This window comes from Peromyscus californicus, unplaced genomic scaffold, assembly GCF_007827085.1.
Source record: "Peromyscus californicus insignis strain IS unplaced genomic scaffold, ASM782708v3 Scaffold_5__1_contigs__length_169319896, whole genome shotgun sequence".
Lineage (NCBI taxonomy): Eukaryota > Metazoa > Chordata > Mammalia > Rodentia > Cricetidae > Peromyscus > Peromyscus californicus.
Window position 1 is genome coordinate 43,794,641 of NW_026294573.1, and position 22,204 is coordinate 43,816,844.

The 22,204-nt window shown below is 50.9% G+C and overlaps 1 protein-coding gene across 14 annotated transcripts in view; it reads right to left on the reverse strand.

Annotated features, from left to right (window-relative positions):
• The window catches only part of Lrp8 (LDL receptor related protein 8), a 75,513-nt gene that overhangs the window by 18,484 nt on the left and 34,825 nt on the right, over positions 1–22,204 (reverse strand). For 4 of the 14 annotated variants that reach the window (XM_052718001.1, XM_052717998.1, XM_052717997.1 and 1 more), the window contains exons 4-13: positions 15,579–15,707; positions 12,620–13,000; positions 11,714–11,839; positions 10,676–10,798; positions 7,480–7,599; positions 7,282–7,407; positions 4,456–4,630; positions 2,357–2,584; positions 1,117–1,235; positions 752–891 (exon numbers count right to left, since the gene is read on the reverse strand). In XM_052718001.1, the coding sequence (XP_052573961.1) occupies positions 752–891; positions 1,117–1,235; positions 2,357–2,584; positions 4,456–4,630; positions 7,282–7,407; positions 7,480–7,599; positions 10,676–10,798; positions 11,714–11,839; positions 12,620–13,000; positions 15,579–15,707 (1,667 nt within the window). Of the gene's footprint in view, positions 1–751; positions 892–1,116; positions 1,236–2,356; positions 2,585–4,455; positions 4,631–7,281; positions 7,408–7,479; positions 7,600–8,781; positions 8,821–10,675; positions 10,799–11,713; positions 11,840–12,619; positions 13,001–15,578; positions 15,708–22,204 lie in introns of all 14 variants that reach the window. The other 10 variants (XM_052718000.1, XM_052717996.1, XM_052717993.1 and 7 more) reach the window with 9 other exon arrangements.

Consider the following 22,204-nt stretch of genomic DNA (forward strand, 5'->3'; position numbering starts at 1 on the left):
GATACTTTGCTCACAAGTTCAAGCAGTACTGAATGAAGCTGCTCTAAGAAAATACTGCATTGCCCACCACAGGCCATCATCTCCTCACTCTGCCTTCCCTTGATGGCAGCGTTAGTTTTGGGAAGAGCTGGAAGAGTGTAAGAAACTCTGTTAGGTTCTGGCTTTCTTATTTCCCAAGTAGAAAGGATGACAGGGTCAAGGCAGATGGACTTCTTGACTCCACCTTCTTGAGAGCGTCTTGAGAGCTTGGATAGTGTCTGATTTACTTCTTTTTTTTTTTTTTTTTTTGGTTTTTTGAGACAGGGTTTCTCTGATTTACTTCTATGACCCCAGGATTCGGCAAAGGTCAACAGAACTGAGCTGAACTGCATAGCATCTCTCAGGACATGTTGTATACTAAATGATTCTAAGGAAAGACATACTCCTTCCCCTTCCACCTTTGGTTAGGTGCCTTGATGTGACATATAGTGCTAGGTGCTAAGGATGTGGAGAAGAAGCATCCGTGCTGAATAATTTTCTTGTGACAGTCTCTGAATGAGGCTCTTGGGGAGAGAGCGCAGGAAAGGCTGCCAGGCAGGCAGGGCTGCAGAACCTCTGTGTAGGCAGCTCTCAGAGTGTATACAAGCATGTCAGTTGGCTTCCCTGTTCTGTTGTTTCCCTTTGGACAAGTCTCAGAGAAGCATCTTATTTGAAGAAGCCTTTTCTAGGTTTCAGATTCCTAGCAGGGTCATGCCTACCCCTTAGGGCTCACCTCAAATACAGCTATCCCAAAAGGGTGACTCAGGAAGTCAGTGGAGAAAATCAGCATCTTTCTGTTGCCTCCGTTGAAGTCAATGCTGGATAGCTGGTGCAGCTTGGAGTCCACCCAGTACAGACGCTGGCTCAGCAAGTCTTGAGGAGGAGGGATCAGGTCAGACACCAGGGACTGCAGCTGCACCTCTCCCCACTGTACTCTTCTCTACCCACATTCCCAGCCTCACACTGAACTTAGCCGGAGGGAACAAAGACACTTGGCCACCATGAGGGGACACTGAAACAAGACCCACGGGACTCCTAACAATCGTCAGGATGAGTTCTAGTGCAGGCTCCCAACTCAGGTAGACAGGCAAGGCTCACCCAGGGTGATTCCATTGGGCCATTCAATACTGTCTGAAACCAGTGTCTGCCGGTCTGCACCATTGAGCCCAGATTTCTCTATCTTTGCCTTGAACCCCCAGTCAGACCAGTACATGAACCTGAAAGATAGAAGAGCCCAAATTTAGCTTCTTGTCTGGGACAGTTGGGGTGGTCTGAGTCACAAAGGCTCAGTGATCCACTGAATAGTTGAGGATTATATTTAATGGGGAACCTCTGAAATATTTGGGACTATCAAATCTTAGAACTAAGGCACCTTAACCTTCATCTCATGAGAGCCTGGAGAAGCTCGGCTTACCCCCAATCTACCCAGTCTCAGCTGAACAGCCTGTGAGCCCAGCCCTAGAGCATCTATGTGGGAAGGGTCCTTGCAAACCTCTTCCGATTTACAGAAGAAAGGAGATGACCATCCTAACTCAGGTCCCTGCTCCTAGACCCTCGTTTCTACTAGAGCTCATAGCAGCCCACTGTTACTGATTCACTCTTTCATGAGGTTGCTTTCAATAGCTGATCTCAATTTAAGAGGGTTTTCTTATCCCTTTTTAACAACCAAGGACAGAGAAGAAGGACCATTTCCACTGAGGGAGGAAGAAGGTATTGTTTTGTTCAGGATTCCTAAGCCCCCACCCAGGTGTGGCCAGAATAAAGCAGCCTAGGTGGTAAGGAGCCCACACAGTGAGCAACAGAGTGGGAAAGGTGAGGGGCTAGGAGCAGATCAGCCCCAGTGACCTTAGTCTTCGACTCTTACTGGTTGTGCTGAGTGCATGGTTTATGTAACTCCCTCTGGGGAAAGCTATAGGGAGACAGCTTTGGAATTATGAGGAAAAACTCCACAGTGTAATGGGGTAGAGAGGTATCCCACAATGAAACAGTCTCCATGAAAAGTAATGAGTTCTTTGTCCCTGAAAAAGGTTAAGCTGCTTCCAGATACCCACCTACAGAAGCCTAAAGGGCTTCTACCCTGGGAGCTACTCCCAGGAATCTGTAGTGTTCCAAGATGTGCCACTTCAGTGATGCAATGAATGAGCCAAGAGTCCAGGGAGATCTCTGGTGACTAATGCCCAGTACCTTGGCTGGAGAAAAATAGGATGAGGACCGTCTGGACTTCCTCCCTATATCTGACTGGCCCACAGGCTTCTTGACCCCTCGACAGCTCTTATAACAGACACATGGGAACAACACCTATACTGGTGAGATGGAAAGTTTGAGTGGGAATACTCACCTTCGCAGGGGGTCAACAGCAATGGCTCGGGGCTCACTGAGTTCACGGCTGAAGAGAGTACATCGGCGGCGGCCATCGACTGTGGCGACTGAGATGGTCTTATTGCCAGAGTCGGTCCAGTAGATGTGCTTATGGACCCAGTCCACTGCCAGGCCCTCTGGAGAGTGCAGCTGCTCGTCAATGAGGACCACCTGCTCGTCCGGGATACTGGCCTTGTCCATGTGGGCGCTTAGGAGAAAGCAGGGCTGGCCATGGGCAGATGCTCCACCCATGGGCCCATGTGGAGCTGCCTCTGCAACCCTCCCCCTTTGTCTCCTCTCTGCGCCATGGCAGTGGGTTTGAGAGGAACTTGACTAATCTCCACTCAACATAGTCCTTGAGCCACCAGGGTAGGGACACAGGCCTGGTGGAGCTCAGTGAGTGGGGGAGGAAGCTTGCAGGCAGATACACTGCAGTGTGGAAGCTACGGCAGCAGGGGAATGGAGACTGCATTGTCCTGCAGAGTGGGAGAAGCCTTGTGGTTGAGTCCTGAAGGACTAGATCACCAAGGGCACAAAAGATGAAGCCAGACACACAAAGAGACCAGTACATGTAAGTGTAGAAGGAAGCATGTTCTGGAAGGATGCGGTGTTTGCTGTGGTAGAGCTGGCTTATGGGATGTAAAATGAACTGAGTGCAGGCAAGAACCGCATCCTGATAGCTGTGAGTGCACTGCTAAAGCTTTTATCTCGGGGCAGGGGTGAGACAGGTCACTGACTGAGTTCAAGGACAGAGCTGGGGATGTTAGCTCAGCGTGGCACCCCTGGAATGGATGGATTTGAAAGGAAGGGGAAGCTGAGGGGGAGCTTATGACATGCAGAGGTGAGATAAAGAAGGCCGTGCAGTGCAGAGAAGTGACTATACCAACAGTGGGCACCAGTGGCAGGACTTGGCTTCCCAAATGCTGCTGCCTACAGGTCGCCGTTCCCTCCCTTACCCTCACCATTCCCTCTCCGTGTTATCACTTCCATACTGTCCACTGCCCTCCATTATTCTGACTCTGCAGTCCTGGCGTTCTCTTAAGGCCCAGACTGAAAAGCACTCTTAAGCTAGTCCGTGGGTACCTCTGCTCAAAGTGTTGCAAACTGCTCATCCCTATTCCTGTCCCTCAACCACAGACTGCCCAACCCCCAATCTCTGATCTCCTTTGTGTCCCAAATAAAAGAGCAGCACAGTGGATTAAAAACCCCAAGTCAGATTCCTGAGACTCCCCAAATTAACCCGTGAGTTAGTCTGGGTAATGCCTCATTCAGCCCCATGCCCAGTCTCTCATCAAATCCTGCTTCCCAGTTATGTGTGTTGGACAGACTCTAGCTGCTTCTGTGTGTGTAAGGCATGAACTCAGTATGCGCATGTGTGCTGTGGGAGGCAGGAATCCAGCTGTCAGTAAATCACACTTGGCAGTTTGCTTCTGTCTTCCCATTTCCCCACCTACCCACCTACCGTCATCTTTCTTTTACAGTGACTCAGTGTCTACCCAATGCCTGGTTGTCCAAGGAGGCCAGATATGGCATCTGAGACAGACCTAGGAGAGAACTTTCTCAACTGTCCAAGGAGTTTCCCAAGTGCTAAAGTCCACTGCTGAGGTCACAGCCAGTGATCAGAGTATCCCAGTGACTACTGGGATACCACCATCCAGGAAGTTTTCCCAATCACCAAATTGGGTCAGAGGTCTCCTTTCTACCTTCATCTCATGACTGCAAAGAAGGTGGCCCACTAGTATACATGGGACCCTCCAGGCAGAGATCAGATCTTAGTCATCTTGAGTCCTCAGGGTCCAGAACACAGATATGTGGCCCGATTTGTAGTTCTCCTCTGTCCTGTACTTCTCTGTTAGGCCACCAGGGGTCAGACACCGTCAATGGTGTTTTCCCACTACAGCTCTCAGCCGATGCTGGTCCAGGTTGATGAAGTCCTGGTACTTCTACTGCCACTGTGATTCTGTATCCCTTCTCAAGCCCAACTCTGTCCTGAGAGGTGGCAGCCATGCTTCCTCTTCTCTGTAAACAGCCCCTCCTTCAAGCCTCTCATGGCCTGGCTGCAGGGTGCATGCCACTTACCTATAGATCTTGCGGTAGGAAAGGTCACACCAGTATATTCTATTGGTAGCTACTTCCACGTCCAGTGCCACAACATTCTTGAGCATGGGGATGAGACGCGAGTAGTCCCGCTTCACCAGGTCTATTCTGCGTACCTCGTGTCGGTTGGTGAAGATTAGGGATGGGCTCTTGCCAGCTGCCAAGCAAGGAAGCAGTGTCAGTGGAGGAAGCAAGGAGTCCATAAAGATCAAGTTCCCGCCACTAGTTTGCTGGGTGAGGCCTCGTTTGCCTATGAGGTAGGAATGACGGTCTTGCTTCACAGGCTAGAAGGGCAGTTGAGAAAATGAACACCAGCACACAGCAGAAGCTCTAGTCTCTACTAGATACAAGTCCCCGCAGTCCTCATGCCTGCACTGGGGCCTTTGCAGCACAATCCTGCTGCCTGTCTAGCTCATCGGCCTCTCTCCCATCCTGGATTCCAGCTAAACTACCTGCCATTCTGCGTTTCTCCCCACCAAGTCTTTCCCTTGTCCCAGAGTGTGACTCTTTGCAGTCACTACCCTTCCTGCTTGGGGCTCCACCTGCCATCCTGCGAGGATGGCCCACCTGAGCAATAGAGATCCCTGAAAGATAGGCTGGGCTAAGCTTGTTGAGCCATCTACAGAGACAGGATATAAATGGCATCGACAAGATCACATACATGCCCTGGACAGAACATACAACTGGCCATGTATAGATCAAACCTATTTTTGGACTCTAGAGTTAGGTTTAGATCATGTGAGACCTAGACATTCTTGACTTCCATCTGGAGGTTGCTGTCCCAGAGGTCTTTAAGGACCTTGCACTGCCACACCCCCAGGTGGTTTTGAGATGCAGCACACAATTCTCAGACACAGTTCCCATGTTTTCCAGTACACATTTCTGTCAGCCACCTGGTCCCTGCTTCTGTGCATCTGTGCCAGGCTGGATGGGGACAGGATGGGCCCAGTACAGAGAGCTATGTAGGAAATGGGGATGTATAGTGTGTAGTGATGGAAATATATTGTGTGTAGTGATGGAAACTATCTCAAGGCAAAGGGGTAAGAGCGAAGTGGTGATACAAACAGTCAGGAAAACGGGGCTCACAGTGCAGGAAGTATCAGATGGAAAGCTAGGTTCTAGGCGTGCTCTGTCACCAATGAACCAGAACTTTCTTCACCTCAAACACAGCCATGACTTTACCTCTCTGAAGTGATAAGCTGCATTAGAGGGCAACTTGTGAATTTTAATGAGAACTGTGTCAGCAATAGGGACCTTTGTGTTTATGATTTGATTTTTTTATAACTACACCTTAGATATTCGCATGTATGGATTTGGTGTATATACCCAGTATGTTATCTCTACTGAACATATATAGGCCACATTACTCATGTCCCATATAGAAGACAAGACAGGTTACATGGGATGTGTTAATGTTTGTTATACGTTAATAGTAATATTAATATTTCAGGCTCTATGGGTTTCATGTCAAGTATTGTAGCTACTGTGTTACCATAATCTATGTGTTCTATCACGTATTCGTGTGAAGCTCCAGACTTTTACTGAGCTGTTTGTTAATACCCCATGTGGAGAGCTAGTTTCCTTATGCTCAATATGTCCAACACAGTCTGCATTCCTCCCAAACCTGCCTCTCTCCCCATCGTTCTCATACTGAAATAACAATTCGTTTTTTGTTTTTAAGTTTTTTGTCCTTGGAATCTTCTGGCCCATTTTTCTCTAGCATCCCACATCAATTTAAAAGCAAATCCAGTTGGTTGGCCTTCAAAATATACACATATCTGTTCACTTCTCAGTATTCCCACAGCAACCATCCTGCTCCAAGCCTGTCTCCTGGAGTACTACTGTAACATGTGGCTTCTCTAGCCCTCAGCAGTCTGCTCAGTGAAGCCAGGCGGAACTTAAATGTTACATTTCCCTTCCACTCAGAACCCTGTGAGGGCTTCCCTCAGACTCAGGAGAAATCAAGTCAGTCTTTACAACAGTCTGGAAGGCTTTGGGGAATGCCAAGTCACCTCTGACTTCACCTCTCACTAGCCTCCTTGTTCCAAGACACCAGCTTCCTCGCGAGGCTCCCTCACCATCCAGTCACAGCCCCTTGCTGGGGGTTTGCGCTTTCTCTCCCTTCAGCCTGGAATGCCATTCCTGCAGGTAACTACCGGGCTCCTCCCTCACCTCTTTAGGTCCTCACTCAAATGTCCTTTTTACCTAGTGAGGGCTTCCCTGACTGTTGTTTGAAACCATAACCGACCACTCTCCCAGACGTTTCCATTGCCTCCTACTTTATTTCTCCTTAGTTAGCCCTTACTTGCCACCTGCCATACACTGTATTTTATTTATCTGTCTTCTTTTTTGTCTGTCTTAATCACTAACAAGGGTGTCTCTGTCTTTTCTGACTGAATCTCTAGTGCCTACAGCGATGTTATTCTATTTAATATAAAGAATTAAATAATTACTTCGGTCGACTGAATGGATCAATACATAGATCTACACAAGTCATGCTCTTCATGTGAACTGCCTATGCTGGCTGTGTGGCCCACATCTGTGCCTATACACTGTGCTGTGCAAATGGATGTGCAAAAGGATACCCTGGGTGGCTCTAACCATGCCTGTGGGTGTTAGCATGCAGTGCACTGTGCATGCTATGTTCACTTGTACTTTGAGCACTATGCATGACCAACCTGCTTTCTATGTGTCTGTGTGTGTGTTTAACCACTCCTCACATACGTGGAAGTCTGGTGCTTCACAGACCCACCCCCCCTACCCCCCACCCGCCCCAGCGTTGTTCCCTCTTCCTTAGAAAGTCCGTACCTACAGCTTTGCAGTTCTTGGTCAGTGTATCCATCTCATAGCCAGGGTGGCACTCACACTTAAAGTAGCCCTTGTAATTCACACAGATCTGGCTGCAGGCATCTGGGTCCTGGCATTCATCAATGTCTGTGGGAAAGACCACAAGTCAGAACCGGCAGGAGGGTCTGTATCTGCTTGGGCAGATGGGGGAGGGCTCACCGCCACAGGTCTTCTGGTCCACAAGCTGGAAGCCTGCTGGGCATGTGCACTCAAAGCCAATCTTGAGGTCAGTGCAGATATGGGAACAGCCGCCATTATTGTGCAGACACTCGTTCAGCCCTGGAGGGGTTGGGGGGGACACAGGCTGCTGAACTCCTCTGACAGGCAGCGAAGTGGCCCAGAGCAAAGCCAAGCCTTGGAGCAGCAGACTCCCACAGAGCCAGGAAGACAGGAAGCTGCATCAACCTTTACCTCATTAGCTAGGTGACTGGGAAGGAGGAGGATCAGAGGGCAGGTTCCTGATTAGACAAGACAGAGCCAGTGGAACAAGGAGAGCGCCAGTCTTGTCCGCCTAGGCCAGAGTTCCATCCACTACCAGACTAGAGGTAGCTAGGCCTTTCCTGGAGCTCTGAGGTCTTTCACAAATACATTTTTTTTTTAACATTTCCTTCTAACCTCTAAGCTTAAATGTATGTTCACCCCTTGAGAAACCCCCAAAAATGCTTTCTGAATGCCTCTGCATATCCATTCTCAGCTTCAAGGAGCCCACTTCACTCCAAGGCAGGTGATGCCACTTTGGAATGGTGCTGTTCTTATAAACCTCTTCTTCACAGGAGCTGTCTCCTGTGGCTTTCTCCTCCTTCCAGCTCTGTTCTGTGGGGTTGGCCATGGGGCAGGGGCTCCCTCAGATCTCTGTAAAGTGCTGACTTCTGGTCCCCAACCATTTCCATATTTTCACAAGGCAGGGCCCAGAGTTAGTTTGCCAGTCAGGAGTCAGATAATGCATAATGCCCTTACTTGCTACAGCTGAGTCTCTAGGCCAGACTTTCTTTTACATCTGCCTGTGGCCGAGTCAGGACTCTCTCCTACCAGGACTTACACAGTGGAGCTTCTTCAACTCCTCTTTGACCTGTCCCATTCATCTACCTTGCCACAAGCCTAGACCAGGATTACTAATGGGATGTCAAGAGGTCATCTGGATCTGGTTCCCTCATTCTCCACTCCCTCACTACCTTCTGGAGGGCTCTAGGGGAAGGCCAGAACCAAGGCTTACCAAGTTCTCACAGCATCTCCTGAGCTCAGAATCACAGAAAGTTAATTCCACAAGCCAGGGGAGAGTATGCCACACCACCCTTCTGCCCACCAGGTTCATGCAACTGTCACTCCAGCCAAGCAAAGCAGAGCTGAGTAGAACCAGCTGTGGCCATGCATACAGCTGGTTTGAGCTGCCCATCCATCCCAGGCCATGCACAGCTGTGGGTGTCCCCACCTCCAGCCATGCTTAGGCAATGTCCCCATTACCCCTGGGCCTCCTCCTGTTTCCCTGGAATGTTGGTGCAACTGAAAGAACAAGACCACAGCAAGCCCATGACTTCGGGGGACTGGGAGGGCTCCGTCAGGCCCGTCCCTGGGAAGTCCGTCTTCTGGAGGTGGTTTGAGCCACGGTAGCTTCGGAGGGATTGCTGGCACATCTACCACTGGGAATCATTCTGGTCCCCACACCCTCTGTCATCTGTCTTGGGCTTTATCATTCCATGAGCACCATCCATTCACTTGTTCTCCCGTTCACTCACAGCCTCATTGTGCACCCACCCACTTCCTTCCTCTCTTTTGTAGGTAGTAGCAACCCCACAGTTTTGTTTGCTGGACACTTAGCCAAGTGGTATGTATAGGGTGGCGCTGCTCAGGAAGAGCTCAAAAGGACTGTGACTTTAGATGAACGAAGGTACGGAGTACCCAAGGCCAACATAGGTTGAGAGGAGAAAAGCTAGGAGGCCCCAATTAATTTATCCCTGACCTCTTCTTGAGAAGGTCTTGAAGAGAGTCTCTGTGCCTCTCTAATTCTGTGTAGAGCCGGGAGAGGAAGGAAGAGGATAGGGTGGTCTAGAGGCCTGAATAGTATTTGACGTCACTTTCCCTAGCACAGTACACACTTGCATGCACACACCTTCGTGCATACACACACATACCCACACTAGCTTATTGCAGAGGCACAGACAAGTCTGCAGGCTCCACAGACATGGAAATGCAGGCAGAGATGCATGAATGCAGTAATTCAGAGATGCGGATACAGACACTGGTCTCTTCACCAGCACAGACAAAAGGACACACAGACACAAATGAGGACATAGCTCTCTCTAGCACGTCATGCAGAAGAAGAGTTTGGTAGGTTAGTAGTCCCTGGATAACTGCAGCTCTGAGTGTGGGGAAGCTAGGTTCAGCTGCCCCTGCTTCCCTGTCCCCCTCTTCACAAATCCCTGCTGGGTCTGGGGGCAGTAGAGTGTCGGTCTCTGCAAGCCCAGGTGGAGGCTCAGCCAGCTTTGCTCAGCTGCTCTTCCTTTCAGCCAGTCTGGTTTCATTTTCAGTCTTCAGGAGAGCAAAGAGGCTGATCCTGGGGAGCTCTGGGGCAGGATGTTCCTCTGAGTACCCAGGAGGGGAGATGCTGGGCAGTCTTCCAGGAGGGGGGACAAGGAGGGGCCAACCTAGACTCTGTCTTCTGGGAGCTCCTTTGTCCAATTCTTTGAAATTCTGTCCTGAGACAAGCAGAGATGATGCCCAAACTCTTCTGCTCACACTCTGGGCTCCTCCTCCACCTCTAGCTCACAGCCTCTGCTCTTGCCCGTCACTGGATAGCTAGCTCACCCGACTCCTCTCTAGTGTAGACTGCAAGTCTGAGCTCTCCCACGAGTCCCAGCTTCTCAGGCTAAAGAATGGTGACATTGCTTGCTGCTGGGAGTACCCTACTCCCATCCAGGCCTGGCCTGAGTACTGATGCTGGATGGATATGCTCCTGACTGGCTCCCTGGCTTCTCCCAACCTTTGACTCTGCAGGGTATCCTGCCAAGGACTGGAAGAGCTCAAGGACCAAGGCCATGGCTAGATCAGCAGGGCAGGGACACAGAAGAAGAGAGAAACTTGTAGAGGGCACATACTCAGTTTGTATATGGCAGAGTGAGGAGGCCCATTTCGTAAGAAGCAGCCTAATCTTTGAGCATCTAGACTTCAAAGGAAAAGGTCCCTGGAGCTCTGCAGCAATACAGAACAAGAGATACCAGTAGCAAATGGCCCAGTGTGAGGCCACAGGATAGCACTTGGTCTAGAGGGTCAGAACAGGTAGAGGGCCTCTAGCCTGGCTGCCAGGAGGGAGCATGGTGAGAACATTAGTTCAGCTGTTAGGTGTAGACAGGTAGCATACCACACTCTTTCTGAGGCTCATCCGACCAGTCCCGGCAGTCCCTCTGATCATCACACACTTTCCCGCCGTCCACGCACTCGCCACTCTTACACTGAAATCTGCGGGGACCCTCACAAGTTGACTCTGTCGGGCCAGACAAGAGAGTGGACAGTGCCTGTGAGACAGTGGGTGGGAAGGGGCAAGGCTGGGCGGGGCCAACCAAGGCCCACAGGAAATGAACAGTTCAAGCGCCAGCCCTAACAGACCTTTTAGGGGACCCTAGGACAGACAGTGGAGCCAGGGCCTGTGGAAGCTCTTCCCACAGGACAGACCCTCATCCACTCATGCAGGAGTCTTTGTCTGTTCTGGGAAAGACCGTGCAGCAGCTCTACAGAGACTGAGTAGGGCTGACATCTCCCAAGGGCAGTGTTTGCCCAGTGCCGTTGCCCTCTCTAGCTCTCCCTATGACTAGTGGGTAGGGCCTCTATCCGGTAGGGCGGGTGGTGACCAGCGGTGCCACCTGAGAATGAGAAGGACTCTTTGGAGGACAGGATTCAGTCTCTGCTCAGTCTGAGAACGAGTGAGGAAAGGCTTGGGTGTGGACAAACAGTGGGGAGGCTAGACTCCCCGCAGTGTTTCACATCCCCTTAGTCCTCTTTCAGCTTTTAGAGAGTCCTTAATTACCAGCCCAGTTCTTGGGCTGGAAAGATGGCTCAGTGGTTAAGAACACTGAACTGAGTTCAATTCCCAGCAACCACACGGGAGCTCACAACCATCTATAGTGGGATCTGATGCCCTTTTCTGGCATAAAGATGTATATGCAGATAGGGCATTCATATACATTATAAACAAATCTTTAAAAAAAAAAGAAGTCCAGTTCTTGTGCCCCAGAACCCCAGTGATAATGGGCAAGTAAGTGATGCTGAAGGGTATCTCAGAGATCAAGGGAAGAACTCCCCCAACTCTGCTTTCTCCAGGCCAGGGAGGGTGACAGGGCCTTTCCTCAGGCTGAGGTTCCATCCTCAAGAGGATGCCAACCCTTGCCTGGAGCTCACGCACCCTGCAGGCAGCCAGCTTCATCGCTCCCATCTGGGCAGTCGTGTTCCAGGTTGCAGCGTTTGATTGCAAGGACACAAGTCCCATCCCCACACTGGAACTCATTCTCACTGCAGGGTCCTGGTGCTGCTGAAACAGGGCAAGAGGAGGTCAGGACCAGTGCGGGGCTAGGAGCTTTCCCACGGCCTCATGCCACATCCACCCCGGAAAGAATGGAACAGTGACCGAGCTTAGGAGGCCTCAGAGGACACCTAGCCAGAGCATCTCAAGTGTACACATGGGGAGACTGAAGCTCAGAGAAGGGGAAGGCCTTGCCAAAGGTCACACAGCATTCCAGTCCCGTTTCCCTGTCCACCACCTCAGCACAGATGTGTGGTTTTCCATTGAGTCCTGGTGCTCATGACTCAGTCAACCCTTCCTGAGCCTGGCACTGTGCTGGGTGTTGGTGGGGAGCCCGGACACTGAGAGCCCCTTTGCAGAAGCTCGGGTGCAGGGAGATGAGAAAGGCACAGATGAGAACATCACCGTGAGTGGTGCCTGTCAGAGAGGGCAGCAGGGATCTGCCAAAGTCCCATCAGCGACCCAGCACAGCTGGGACAGTCAGCAGACTCTGACAGGCTCAGCATGTAGGCACTCCTAGGACAGAGGTCTCTGGGCAGGGGGACCAGTGCCAGACTCCCTCTTACAGGGAAGGGCAGCAACAGGTGTGATGGAATGGCCACATAGCTGAGACACAGGTGCCTGGCTTCTGGGGTCAGATCTGAGCTCCGCTCCTTAGCAGCCATGTGACCTCCCGCAAGTCACTTCATTCTCCCAGTGTAAGTCTCTGTTAAAGCAGGGGATGTACTCCGGGTAGGAGGGCCATAGCAGCAGGCTCTGGGTGGGACTGGGTGCGCGGAGGGGGCTTACAGCAGTCGGCCTCGTCAGACTTGTCCTTGCAGTCGCGGTCGCCATCGCAGCGCCAGCCCAGGTGTATGCACTCGCCACTGCGGCAGGTGAACTGGGCGGCGGGGGCGCAGGCTGCCGCCGTGGCCGTGGTCTCCTGGCCGGCTCGCCCGCAAAGCTCGGCTGCCTCGTCCGAGCGGTCCTCGCAGTCAAACTGGCGATCGCAGACCCAGCGCTCGGGGATGCAGCTACCGCCTCCTCCACAGCGGAACTCCCGGGGCGGGCAGGCCGGGTCCGAGCAGCCGCGCTCGTCACTGCCGTCGCCGCAGTCATCGTCGCCATCACACACGAACACGGAGGCCAGGCAGGAGCGGTTGCTGCACTGGAACTCGTGCGGGGCGCACACTGCGCAGGACAGAGAGCCGGTCGGCCGGCCGGATCCCATCCCCCATGACCCAGCCCAGCTCTTGCTAAGGGGGTTACAGGGCGTGCTGACCCTCACCCATAGGCTGGAAGAGGTCCTGCTGGAGACTTGAACAGGGAGCATGGTATGAGAGACTGCCACTTCCAAGCAGGGGCTCAGTCATGCTAACTGACCTTGAACCACACCTGCCCTTCCTCAACTTCACCAAGTCCACAGAATTTCCGCCCTGTGGCCATTGCGTCTTCCCCTGCACAGGTCCAAATTCCACCTTCAGCCAACCCATGCTGCTTGTTTCCCTGCTTAGGAAATCTCCCTCTGCCCCAGCCTGCCTATGTGCCTTTCTCAGCCACTCCATATGTCCTTCTTCGTACCCCATTATTCTAAGGACTGGCACAGAACCCTCTGTAGGATGTGGGTGTGGATGAATTCAGTAAAGAACAGGTCCTGGCCCTGTCTGGACCAGGGCTTCCTCTCTCTGGTAGGCTAGTCTGGAGTTGCAGGAAAGGCCTTAGAGACCAGCCCGCCCAGGTGTTAGTTTCAAGATAAGAAAACTGAGGCTCAGAGAGGGGAGCACCTTGCTCAGGGTCACACTGAAACAAAAGAACCAGAACTCAGGTTTGGGGATTTCCTTCCTACTCTGACCCAGCTCCTCAGCTTTCCCGTTGTTTGTCTGTCTGTTTTTCCTCTCTCTTTGGAGTGTTTTCAAGGCATCTACTCCCTCGCCTCCTCCTCTCTTTCCTGTCTTCAGACATTGGCCTCAGGGCTCAGGTGGATCAGGAATGCAGTGGCTATGACCACAAACACCATGGTGGCAGCTCCATATCTTTCCATATGGGGGCGCCCAGGGTCCATGTTTCTATTTTCTGGTGACAAGATGTCAATTTTCATTGTTACTGAACATAAAATCAAGTGATGTCTTCAGTGTTACAATGTATGCAGACCTTGTCATGTTCTTCTGACAGCCCTACCAAGTTCCTGACAGCTGCATTTTTCCCCCTTCTGGGTTTTTTGGGATGTGGGGCCATCAGAGGGAAAAGCATGTGTTCTCTGGTGCCACATCCTCCAAGATGCTGCTGCTGACACCCTCCTGCCTGTCTAGACACAGCTTCACATACCCAGGGAGAGCAGAGTCTGTCTTCTGAGAGTCCTGAAAGGAAGTGCTTCCTAACACTGGATTCTCAACGAGGTTCTGAGGCTGACAGTACCTGGAAGGTCCCACTACCAAGGCCCAGGGACTCCACTCCCTACATTCACAAATGAAGGGGCTCAGAGAACTGGAGAAGGGAGGGGTCCTTCTCTGCCCAGGCCACAGGGAGCCTGATAAGTCTTTCTCACACCTTTGGTTCCTATAATTAACAGGAGATGTCCCTGTCCCAACATGCCCTAGTCAGGTACCCCCCCCCCCCAACTCCCTGCAATAGTGGTTGATAGCTTTAAACTGGAAGAATCGTTTGATTACAAGGTTGGGTGTGTCGAGAAAAAAGGGGGACTGGCATGGGTGGATGAGTTCTCACAAAACTATCACAGCTGAAGCCAGTGCCATCACTGAGGCTTTGAAGTGCAGACACTAGTCGGGACCCTCACCCCTATTCATACACGTCCTGCTTCAGACCCATCAATCCTCCACATTTGGAATCTCAGAAGCCTTAGGAGGAGATGGCCTTGCTCCTGGACCAGGGAGGATGGCTAGGAGAGACTGGGTGGGGATGGGGAGATGCTCTGAGAGGCAGTGGTGGGCAAGTGCCTGGCATACACCCTTCCTGAATTTCAACCCAGTCTCATAGTCTAGTAGCATGGCCAGTCTGGAGTCCCCAGGGGAAGACTGTAGGACCACCTTATCGTCCCCTTCAGACCTGGCACATAGTAGGTACCCAGAGAAGTGAAATGAGCCAGATCATGTGTCCCCTCCCCCCACTGCCCCTGGCCCAAACCTTGCTGGCCTGCTCTCTGAGAAGGAGATTATCCTGTGTTTGAAGTTCAGCCATGTGGAACTGTCCCAATGACCACTTCCATCTGTCCCTGCTGAGGCTGATGGGAATGTCTTCTCTGTATGCGATATGTACCCCAGTCTGAGATGTCAGCAACAGTCGTCCTTCACACCCTAGGACTCTGTGGGCACATGCCCCACTCCCGGCTCTGCCAGTGCCCCGGCACAAGACATCGCTTTCATACAGCCCAGTCTTTGGTCCCCTGCGCTTGCTTGGAGGTCGGTAGACTCGTAGAATGGATGAGCAGATGTCAGACATGGTAGAAAGCTGTGTGTTAGACCTGAATTTGAATCTCGGTTCCATCCCTCAGCCTTGGGCACACTTCCTCCCTTGTCTGAGCCTCAGTTTCCTCACCCGTGAAATGGGGATGGTGGTGGCTATTCATGAGGTGGTCGTGAGGATGAAAGAAGAAAATGGCTCTTAAGTGCCCAGCCGTTTCTAATATTCTCATCATTATTCTTCCCTTCCCACCTTCCAGGCCCCACAGAGAAATAGGCCCCTTCCAAGAGGTCACCACTCCTGAGGGTGCCTGACTGCTTGGCAGACAATGGGACTCTGGCCCTGGACTCACAGGTAGGACAGCCGGCCTCGTCCGCTCCACCCTCACAGTCCTTCTCTCCATCGCAACGCCATGAGGCAGGCACACACTTCTGGCTGGTGGGTCCACAGCTTAACTTCTCCGCAGGACACTCTTCCCTGGCTGCAGAGACAGACATCTGGAAGTTCATGGCGGCTTAGCTGAGGGTGACACAGGATACAGCACCACAGTCCTGCTACTCGGCATAAGTCCCTAGTAGTCCACAAGGGACTCCTGCTCCATGTCTCTTCATTGGAAGCCAATCTTCCTAAATCTGACCCCACCCCACACTGTCCCGCTCTCTCATGGTCTCCTAGTCCAAGACATTCAAGTCTTTTTTTTTTTTTTTTTTTTTTTTTTTGGTTTTTCAAGACAGGGTTTCTTTGTGTAACAGCTCTGGCTATCCTGGAACTCATTTTGTAGACCGGGCTGGCTTCAAACTCACAGAGATCCACCTGCCTCTGCCTCTCCAGTGCTAGGGTTATAGGCGTGTGCCCACCACTGCCTAGCTTCAAGTCTTTCTTGATCCAAGTGCTCCTAAACATCTTCCCTTTAAGATCTCACAATATGGAGCTGCCACACCCTTGCTGTGTTCCAACCTTGTGCCTTTGGGTAAGATATTGCCTAACTGGACCTCAGTTTTACTTCCAGATCATCAACTCCGTGATTCGAACCTGTGGGTTTGGAGGGCTCACTGAAACCCTAGCAGCAGCGGCAATCTGAAGTCTCTGTAAGATGGGGCCGAGCCCACCACTGAGAACAGCCTCTACACACAGGGCCCAGCGGGACTCCACAGCTATAATTACTGCAGCCGCAATCAGAGGCTGACTCAATCAGGGGCCTAGAGCCCCGGGGTTGAGTCTCAGTTTGGAAGAATGAGAACCCTATTCAGGACTGGGGGCAGCTCTCTCAGCTTCCCCCACTCCACGTGACAGCTGAGGCAGACACATCCTCGACCTTGTTGGTTGGCTCCCTGCTGCCTTCGACAGTGTGCAGGAGTCCCAGTCTCAGGTCTCGAGATTTGTGCCAGGCACAGTGCTAGACATTTCCATTTCATCTTTAGAATAACCCAGCAGGGTGAGGATTATGTTCCGGCTTCCAGCATGGAAAGTGAGGATGTGGGCTCTGAAGGCTGGCTGCCTGGGTTTGAATCACAGCTCAGTTATTCAGTGGCCACGTGACGTTGGCCTAAAATACTTCTCTTTGTGTCAACAAAGTGTAATGACACTATGACCTGCTGCATACGATTGTTGTAATGACCAGATTAATGTCTGTAAAACGTTTAGAAGTACATTCATCCTAGGCTCACTACATGTTCCCCATTATTATTATCCACACATAATGGATGAGACTCTGAGTCTTGTTTATCCAGTCAGTGGATAATATTGAGCACTGCTGGGTACGAGACATGATGGTAAGCTCTGAGTTCCAGTCACACACACACACACACACACACACACACACTAGAGAATGACATGAAGATGTAGCAGCTGTGTCTGACACCAGAGACTGGGAACAGTTTCATACGTCCAGAAGGGTGACTCATGTCTCACTCTGACCTCTGACCTTTTTCCTCTCATTTTATTTCTGTGGCTGGAATGAGAGGCCACAGAGATGAATAAAAGTGGGCTGAGACAAGGAAAGGCACAGAAACGTGGCCTGGGGCAGGTGTCTAAACCAAGGTCCCCGATGACACATGCTATGCACTGGGGATGAGTACCTTCAGTCCCCATGTGGATCCCAAATGCGGGCAGGTTTGGGACACCTGGCATGGAACACTGTCCTGAATCAGAGAATTCATAGAGTTCACGCTACACCAACTAACTGTCAGGTAGGGCTCTGGAAAGCACTGCCATTCAGTGAGCTTTTAAAATGGCCACTTTTGGGTGCTGGAGAGATGGCTCAGTGGTTAAAAGCACTGGCTGCTCTCCCAGAGGTCCCGAGTTCAATTCCCAGCACCCACCTGGTGGCTCACACCATCTATAATGGGATCTGATGCCCTCTTCTGGCATGCAGGCATACATACAGAGCACTCATACCTAAAAAAAAAAAAATACATAAATACATACATAAATGAAATGACCACTTTTGCCAGGAGGTGGTGGCGCACACCTTTAATCCCAGCACTCGGGAGGTAGAGGCAGGTGGATCTCTGAGTTTGAGATCAGCCTGGTCTACAGAGCGAGTTCCAGCACTGCCAGGGCTGTTTCACAGAGAAAAACCCTATCTCCAAACACTGCTCCCCCCGCTCCGGAAAAAAAAAAAAAGGCCACTTTGGGCTGTCATGTGGGGTGGTGGAGGGGGACAGGCATCTGAAGATAACTTTTGCCACCAGCACTGGAGAACCTTGAGCACTTCTTGGTACTTCAGAACATGAGGCAGCTGGAGCTGACCAGCTGACTCCCAGAAAGTTCTCTAACCAAGAGGCAGTGCTAAGGGAGGTCTTAGAAGTTCAAGTCCCTGGGCCCCAGGCCATAGTGACTGAATCTAGATGTTGAAAGCCAAGGAATTTGCAGTTTTAAAATGTTTTATATTTGTCTTCATGTGAATGTGTGTCCGCTACGTGTGTGGAGGAGGAAAAGAGGACATCGGATCCCTGGGTGCTGGGACCCAAACTCAGGCCCTCTGGGAAAGCAGAAAGCATTCTTAATGGTTGAGCCACTGCTCCAGGCCCTGGAACCTGCATTTTAGTAACTCCTCTCAACCCAAGCAGTTCCAGGTATCCCTGTGTGAGAACCCCCTGAGTTAACAATCTGCATATTGAAAAGATATAGTACACCTCATCTCTTTGTAATACCATGGCACCCTAAAAGTGATCCAGGTGTTCAAATGTTTGTAAGCCCCTGAGAGAGCAGTGGGGTGGAAAGGCAAGGCAAACACTAAGCACTGACCCGGACTCCGAGAACTAAGCCTCACGGGGAAGTTGAAAGGGCCACAAGCACCTGAGTGGGTCAGACTGCTCCAGGCTGAAGAGCTGGTCCCCATTCCACTTCACCTTTAGGGACAGTTAAGTCATAAGAGCAACGCCCTCACCAGTGCGGTTGACGCCCTCTTACATAAGAAGCTGGAGAATGGATACAAACAAAACGTAGTATGTATACACAATGGGATTGTTGTCAGCCACGAAGAACAAAGTTATGTCATTTGCAGGAAAGTGAATGCAATTGGAGATAATCATATTAAACAAATTAAGCTAGACTCAGAAAGACAAATATTGCATGCCTTCCCTAATTTGTGGTTCTAGTTTTATTTGAATATATAACATTAAGTGTGTGTATACGACATTAAAATAGAAGCAAAATTATCTAGAGGAACAAAGGAGCTAACGGGAGAGGGAAGAATATGCTTAACACGGTATGTACTTGTGTGAAAATGTCCTTGTAGAACCATGTACATGAACATACACAATGAAAATTGTATATAATACAAGTGCTCGAGGTAGACTCCATGCCCTCTCTGTCATGAAGGTCTGAGTGGGAAGGCAGCATCTGTGAGGAATGGACCTCACTGGACTCCAGTCTGTTGGTGCTCTGTGTGTAACAGGACTGTATGCACTAGATTTCTGTTATTTACAATTTACCCAGTCCAGTTCATAGCATTTAGCCAGAACCAACTAAGATGCTCATCATCACCCTTACCCTAACCCTGACAAGCAAGAAGGCTGTGAGTCAGATTCCAGGAGCACCATTCTCAAAGGGACTGTGGCAGTAATGTTTCCTAGACTGAGTAGGGCAGCAGTCCTAAGGTTCAGAGACATCAAGTAACTCACCCAAACATGCACAGCACATCGAAGACAGAGTCTGGGTTCCTCTGACAAAAGCCCTGTCTTTCCATCAAACCTTTGCATGGCTGAGAGCCAGCCCCAAACTCTCTTCCCTAAAGCCTAGGTGACTAAAACAGCCTTTGGCCAGATGTACCACCTCCGGAGGCCTGGTCCTGCACCCCCCAGTGCGGCAGGCAGCCGATTGAACTTTTAATGAATATTTATACAGTTAACAGCATAACCTTTCAACAAGGACAATGATTAAACAATCTGTCTGCTTCCTTTCTTTATAATTAATAAGGCATTTGCTGTGTCCCTAAATAGGCAGTTCTAATTACAGGCTCTCAAGGACCCAGCAGTGCCTACGACCAGTCCCTTCACCCCTAAAGAGTCAAGGCTCCCAGAATGCCAGGAGGCCAAGGAGATCAAGTTGACAAGCATTCCTTGGAGTGGTATTCCAGGGTCCAGAGAGAGGTAGGTGTGTCAAATGCCTGTCTCTCCTGCACCCTCACCGCCTGTGCCTCTCTTGTGGTATAGCTCGTCCCCAAAGCTGGGACTCCAGGCTCCAGGTTGGGCCTCTCCACTGAGTACGGCAGGAAGTGCTGATGGCCATCTCCCAGGCAGAGAGGAAAGCCTAGAGAGTGTAAGTTGCTGGCTGTGAGTCTTATGGAGGCAGCTGAGCTGGACTTCCACCCCAGGTCCGTGTTATACACCACTGCACGGGAGGAGACTGCTGCTTTCCCCAGCATGGCTGGAGAGGTCAGTGAGGTCTCGGCTAGCTTTGGCTCAGGTAGGCTGAACAACTTGGCTATCTGATGTCTGTGGTCAGGATCCTTGAAGCCAAGACCTGCAGACAAGTGGATATAGGTGAAGGAGCCCGGGTTTCAGAGTCAATAGACCTAGGTCCAAATCTCATTTACTAACACTAAGTTCCTTAGGCAAGACATTTATCTTCTATGCTCCCTGGGTCTCCTCTGCTGAAAATGGGGTGGGTAAGTGGTTTGCATGAGGCAGTGTGGGAATCCCTGTACTCAAAAGCCTGGAACACACTGAGCTCAGGAAACAGTTGCTCTTGTCCTATCCCATGCAATGACAATGTAAACGTCTGGTGGGGAGGCTGGTCTCACCCCCGGGGAATGCATGGAAGCTCATATGTCTCATTATGACATGGTCCCCATCTCAGCACAGTCTCTCCTTCTGGAACACATGCTCCCAAGGGACACCTTTGGCTTGCTGTCCAAGTGTTCCAGACAGAAGCACGAATCTTCACAGTCAGACAACACTAGTGAGGGGCTTGAAGCTCCACCCTGAAGGGACTGAAGGCATTTATTAATTTCCTGAGAATCCTGTCCCAGAAACCCAAATCTACAGGTACTTCTGCCGACTCAGAGGTTTAATAAAGAAAGAAACAAGGAAAATGTCTGTTGATAGTACCTGGTGGCTGCTCACTGGTTTGCAGTTTTAGAGACTTCAGTTTTAGAGAGAAATGGGGATTGCCTGCTCCAAGAGAACTTGAGACTTGGGCAGCCACCAGTGTCACCTGGCTGGGCCCTGTCATAGGAAGCACACCTTTGCACCCTGTCATCCTGAAGGAGCAGAGTTACAGTAGGCTCCTTCACACAGCATCAGGCAGAATGGGCGACCTCAGATCTCCAGGCCTGTACTTCCTGATCTATAAGAAGCAGGTGAGCAGAAGTGAGCAGTGAGAGCCCCGTCTAGCTGCCAAGATGCAAGGGGAAAAAAATCCACATGCAGTGAGGAGCACCCAGATCTGTAGCTCACTCCCCTTGAACCACCCTCTCCTCTCCCTGCCCGCCCGCCTGCACCCCTCCCAGCAGATGCCTGAAGGTGGGTCAATCAAGTGAGCTATAATTAGAACCCAAATGATACTTTCATTAGGCCAATGTTCTGGGCTTTCCCGTTGTGACTCTGGCTGTATTTGATGAGTACCTATCGCAGGTCCCTGTGCTTCTCACACACACCCCCTCCCCCATATTATTTCAATAGTATGACTCTGGTGTCCTGATAGCCTAATAAACTGTAATATTGGGGCAGAGATTTGAGGTCCAAGAACAATAATAAACAACACGGACACTTACTCCAATACTTGTGTTGTCTCAGTGGAGTCGCACACCCATTAGAAGGCAAATGCGCCATGCCACTTTACACAAAGAGAAACAAGGCTCAGGAAGACTAGGCAACTTACCTGAGGTTTCAAGGCAAAGGACCTGACCCGACTGAATCAGATCCCAAGCCAACTATACTCTTCTATCTGTAATCTTTCTGTTGGGGTGAGGAGTAAGGCTCTATCCTGGGAGCTGGCACAGTCCCAGAAACCTGGTAGGCTATGGAGGTTGCTATGGCAACACCAATTAAATGGACAGCGGGTTGGCTGCTGGGTTTTCATTCAGTTGGGAAGCTGTGAGCAAGACTGCTACCAGTCCTGCTGCCCCCAATTCTGCCTGGCCTTCAAGGTCCTCTCTGGCTGATTCTTCCAGGCAGCCCTCCCTAGTCACATACCCTGTGACCAGTGCTCTGACCAATGCAAAGATTCAGGAAGTAGGGCCCCAGACTTTGCACCCCACTGGACAAGTGCAGAAAGTGGGCCCTGGACTACTAAGAATTTAGGAGTCTTAAAATGAGGAAATCTATGGGGTTCTAGGTTGGGACTCATATTTGGAGGAGCAGTGGAAAAAGGCCCTCACAGCAATTGCCTGGGCTAATCCACATGGAGTTGGGCCTCTTCAATCCCAGGTGCTTCCTTGGCTGCTGCTCCCATGAATCAGAAAGCCTGAGAAGCCTGTCTTTTGTCACAGGAGAGGCACTTGCCACAAACAGGCTGTATGTCTGTGAGGCA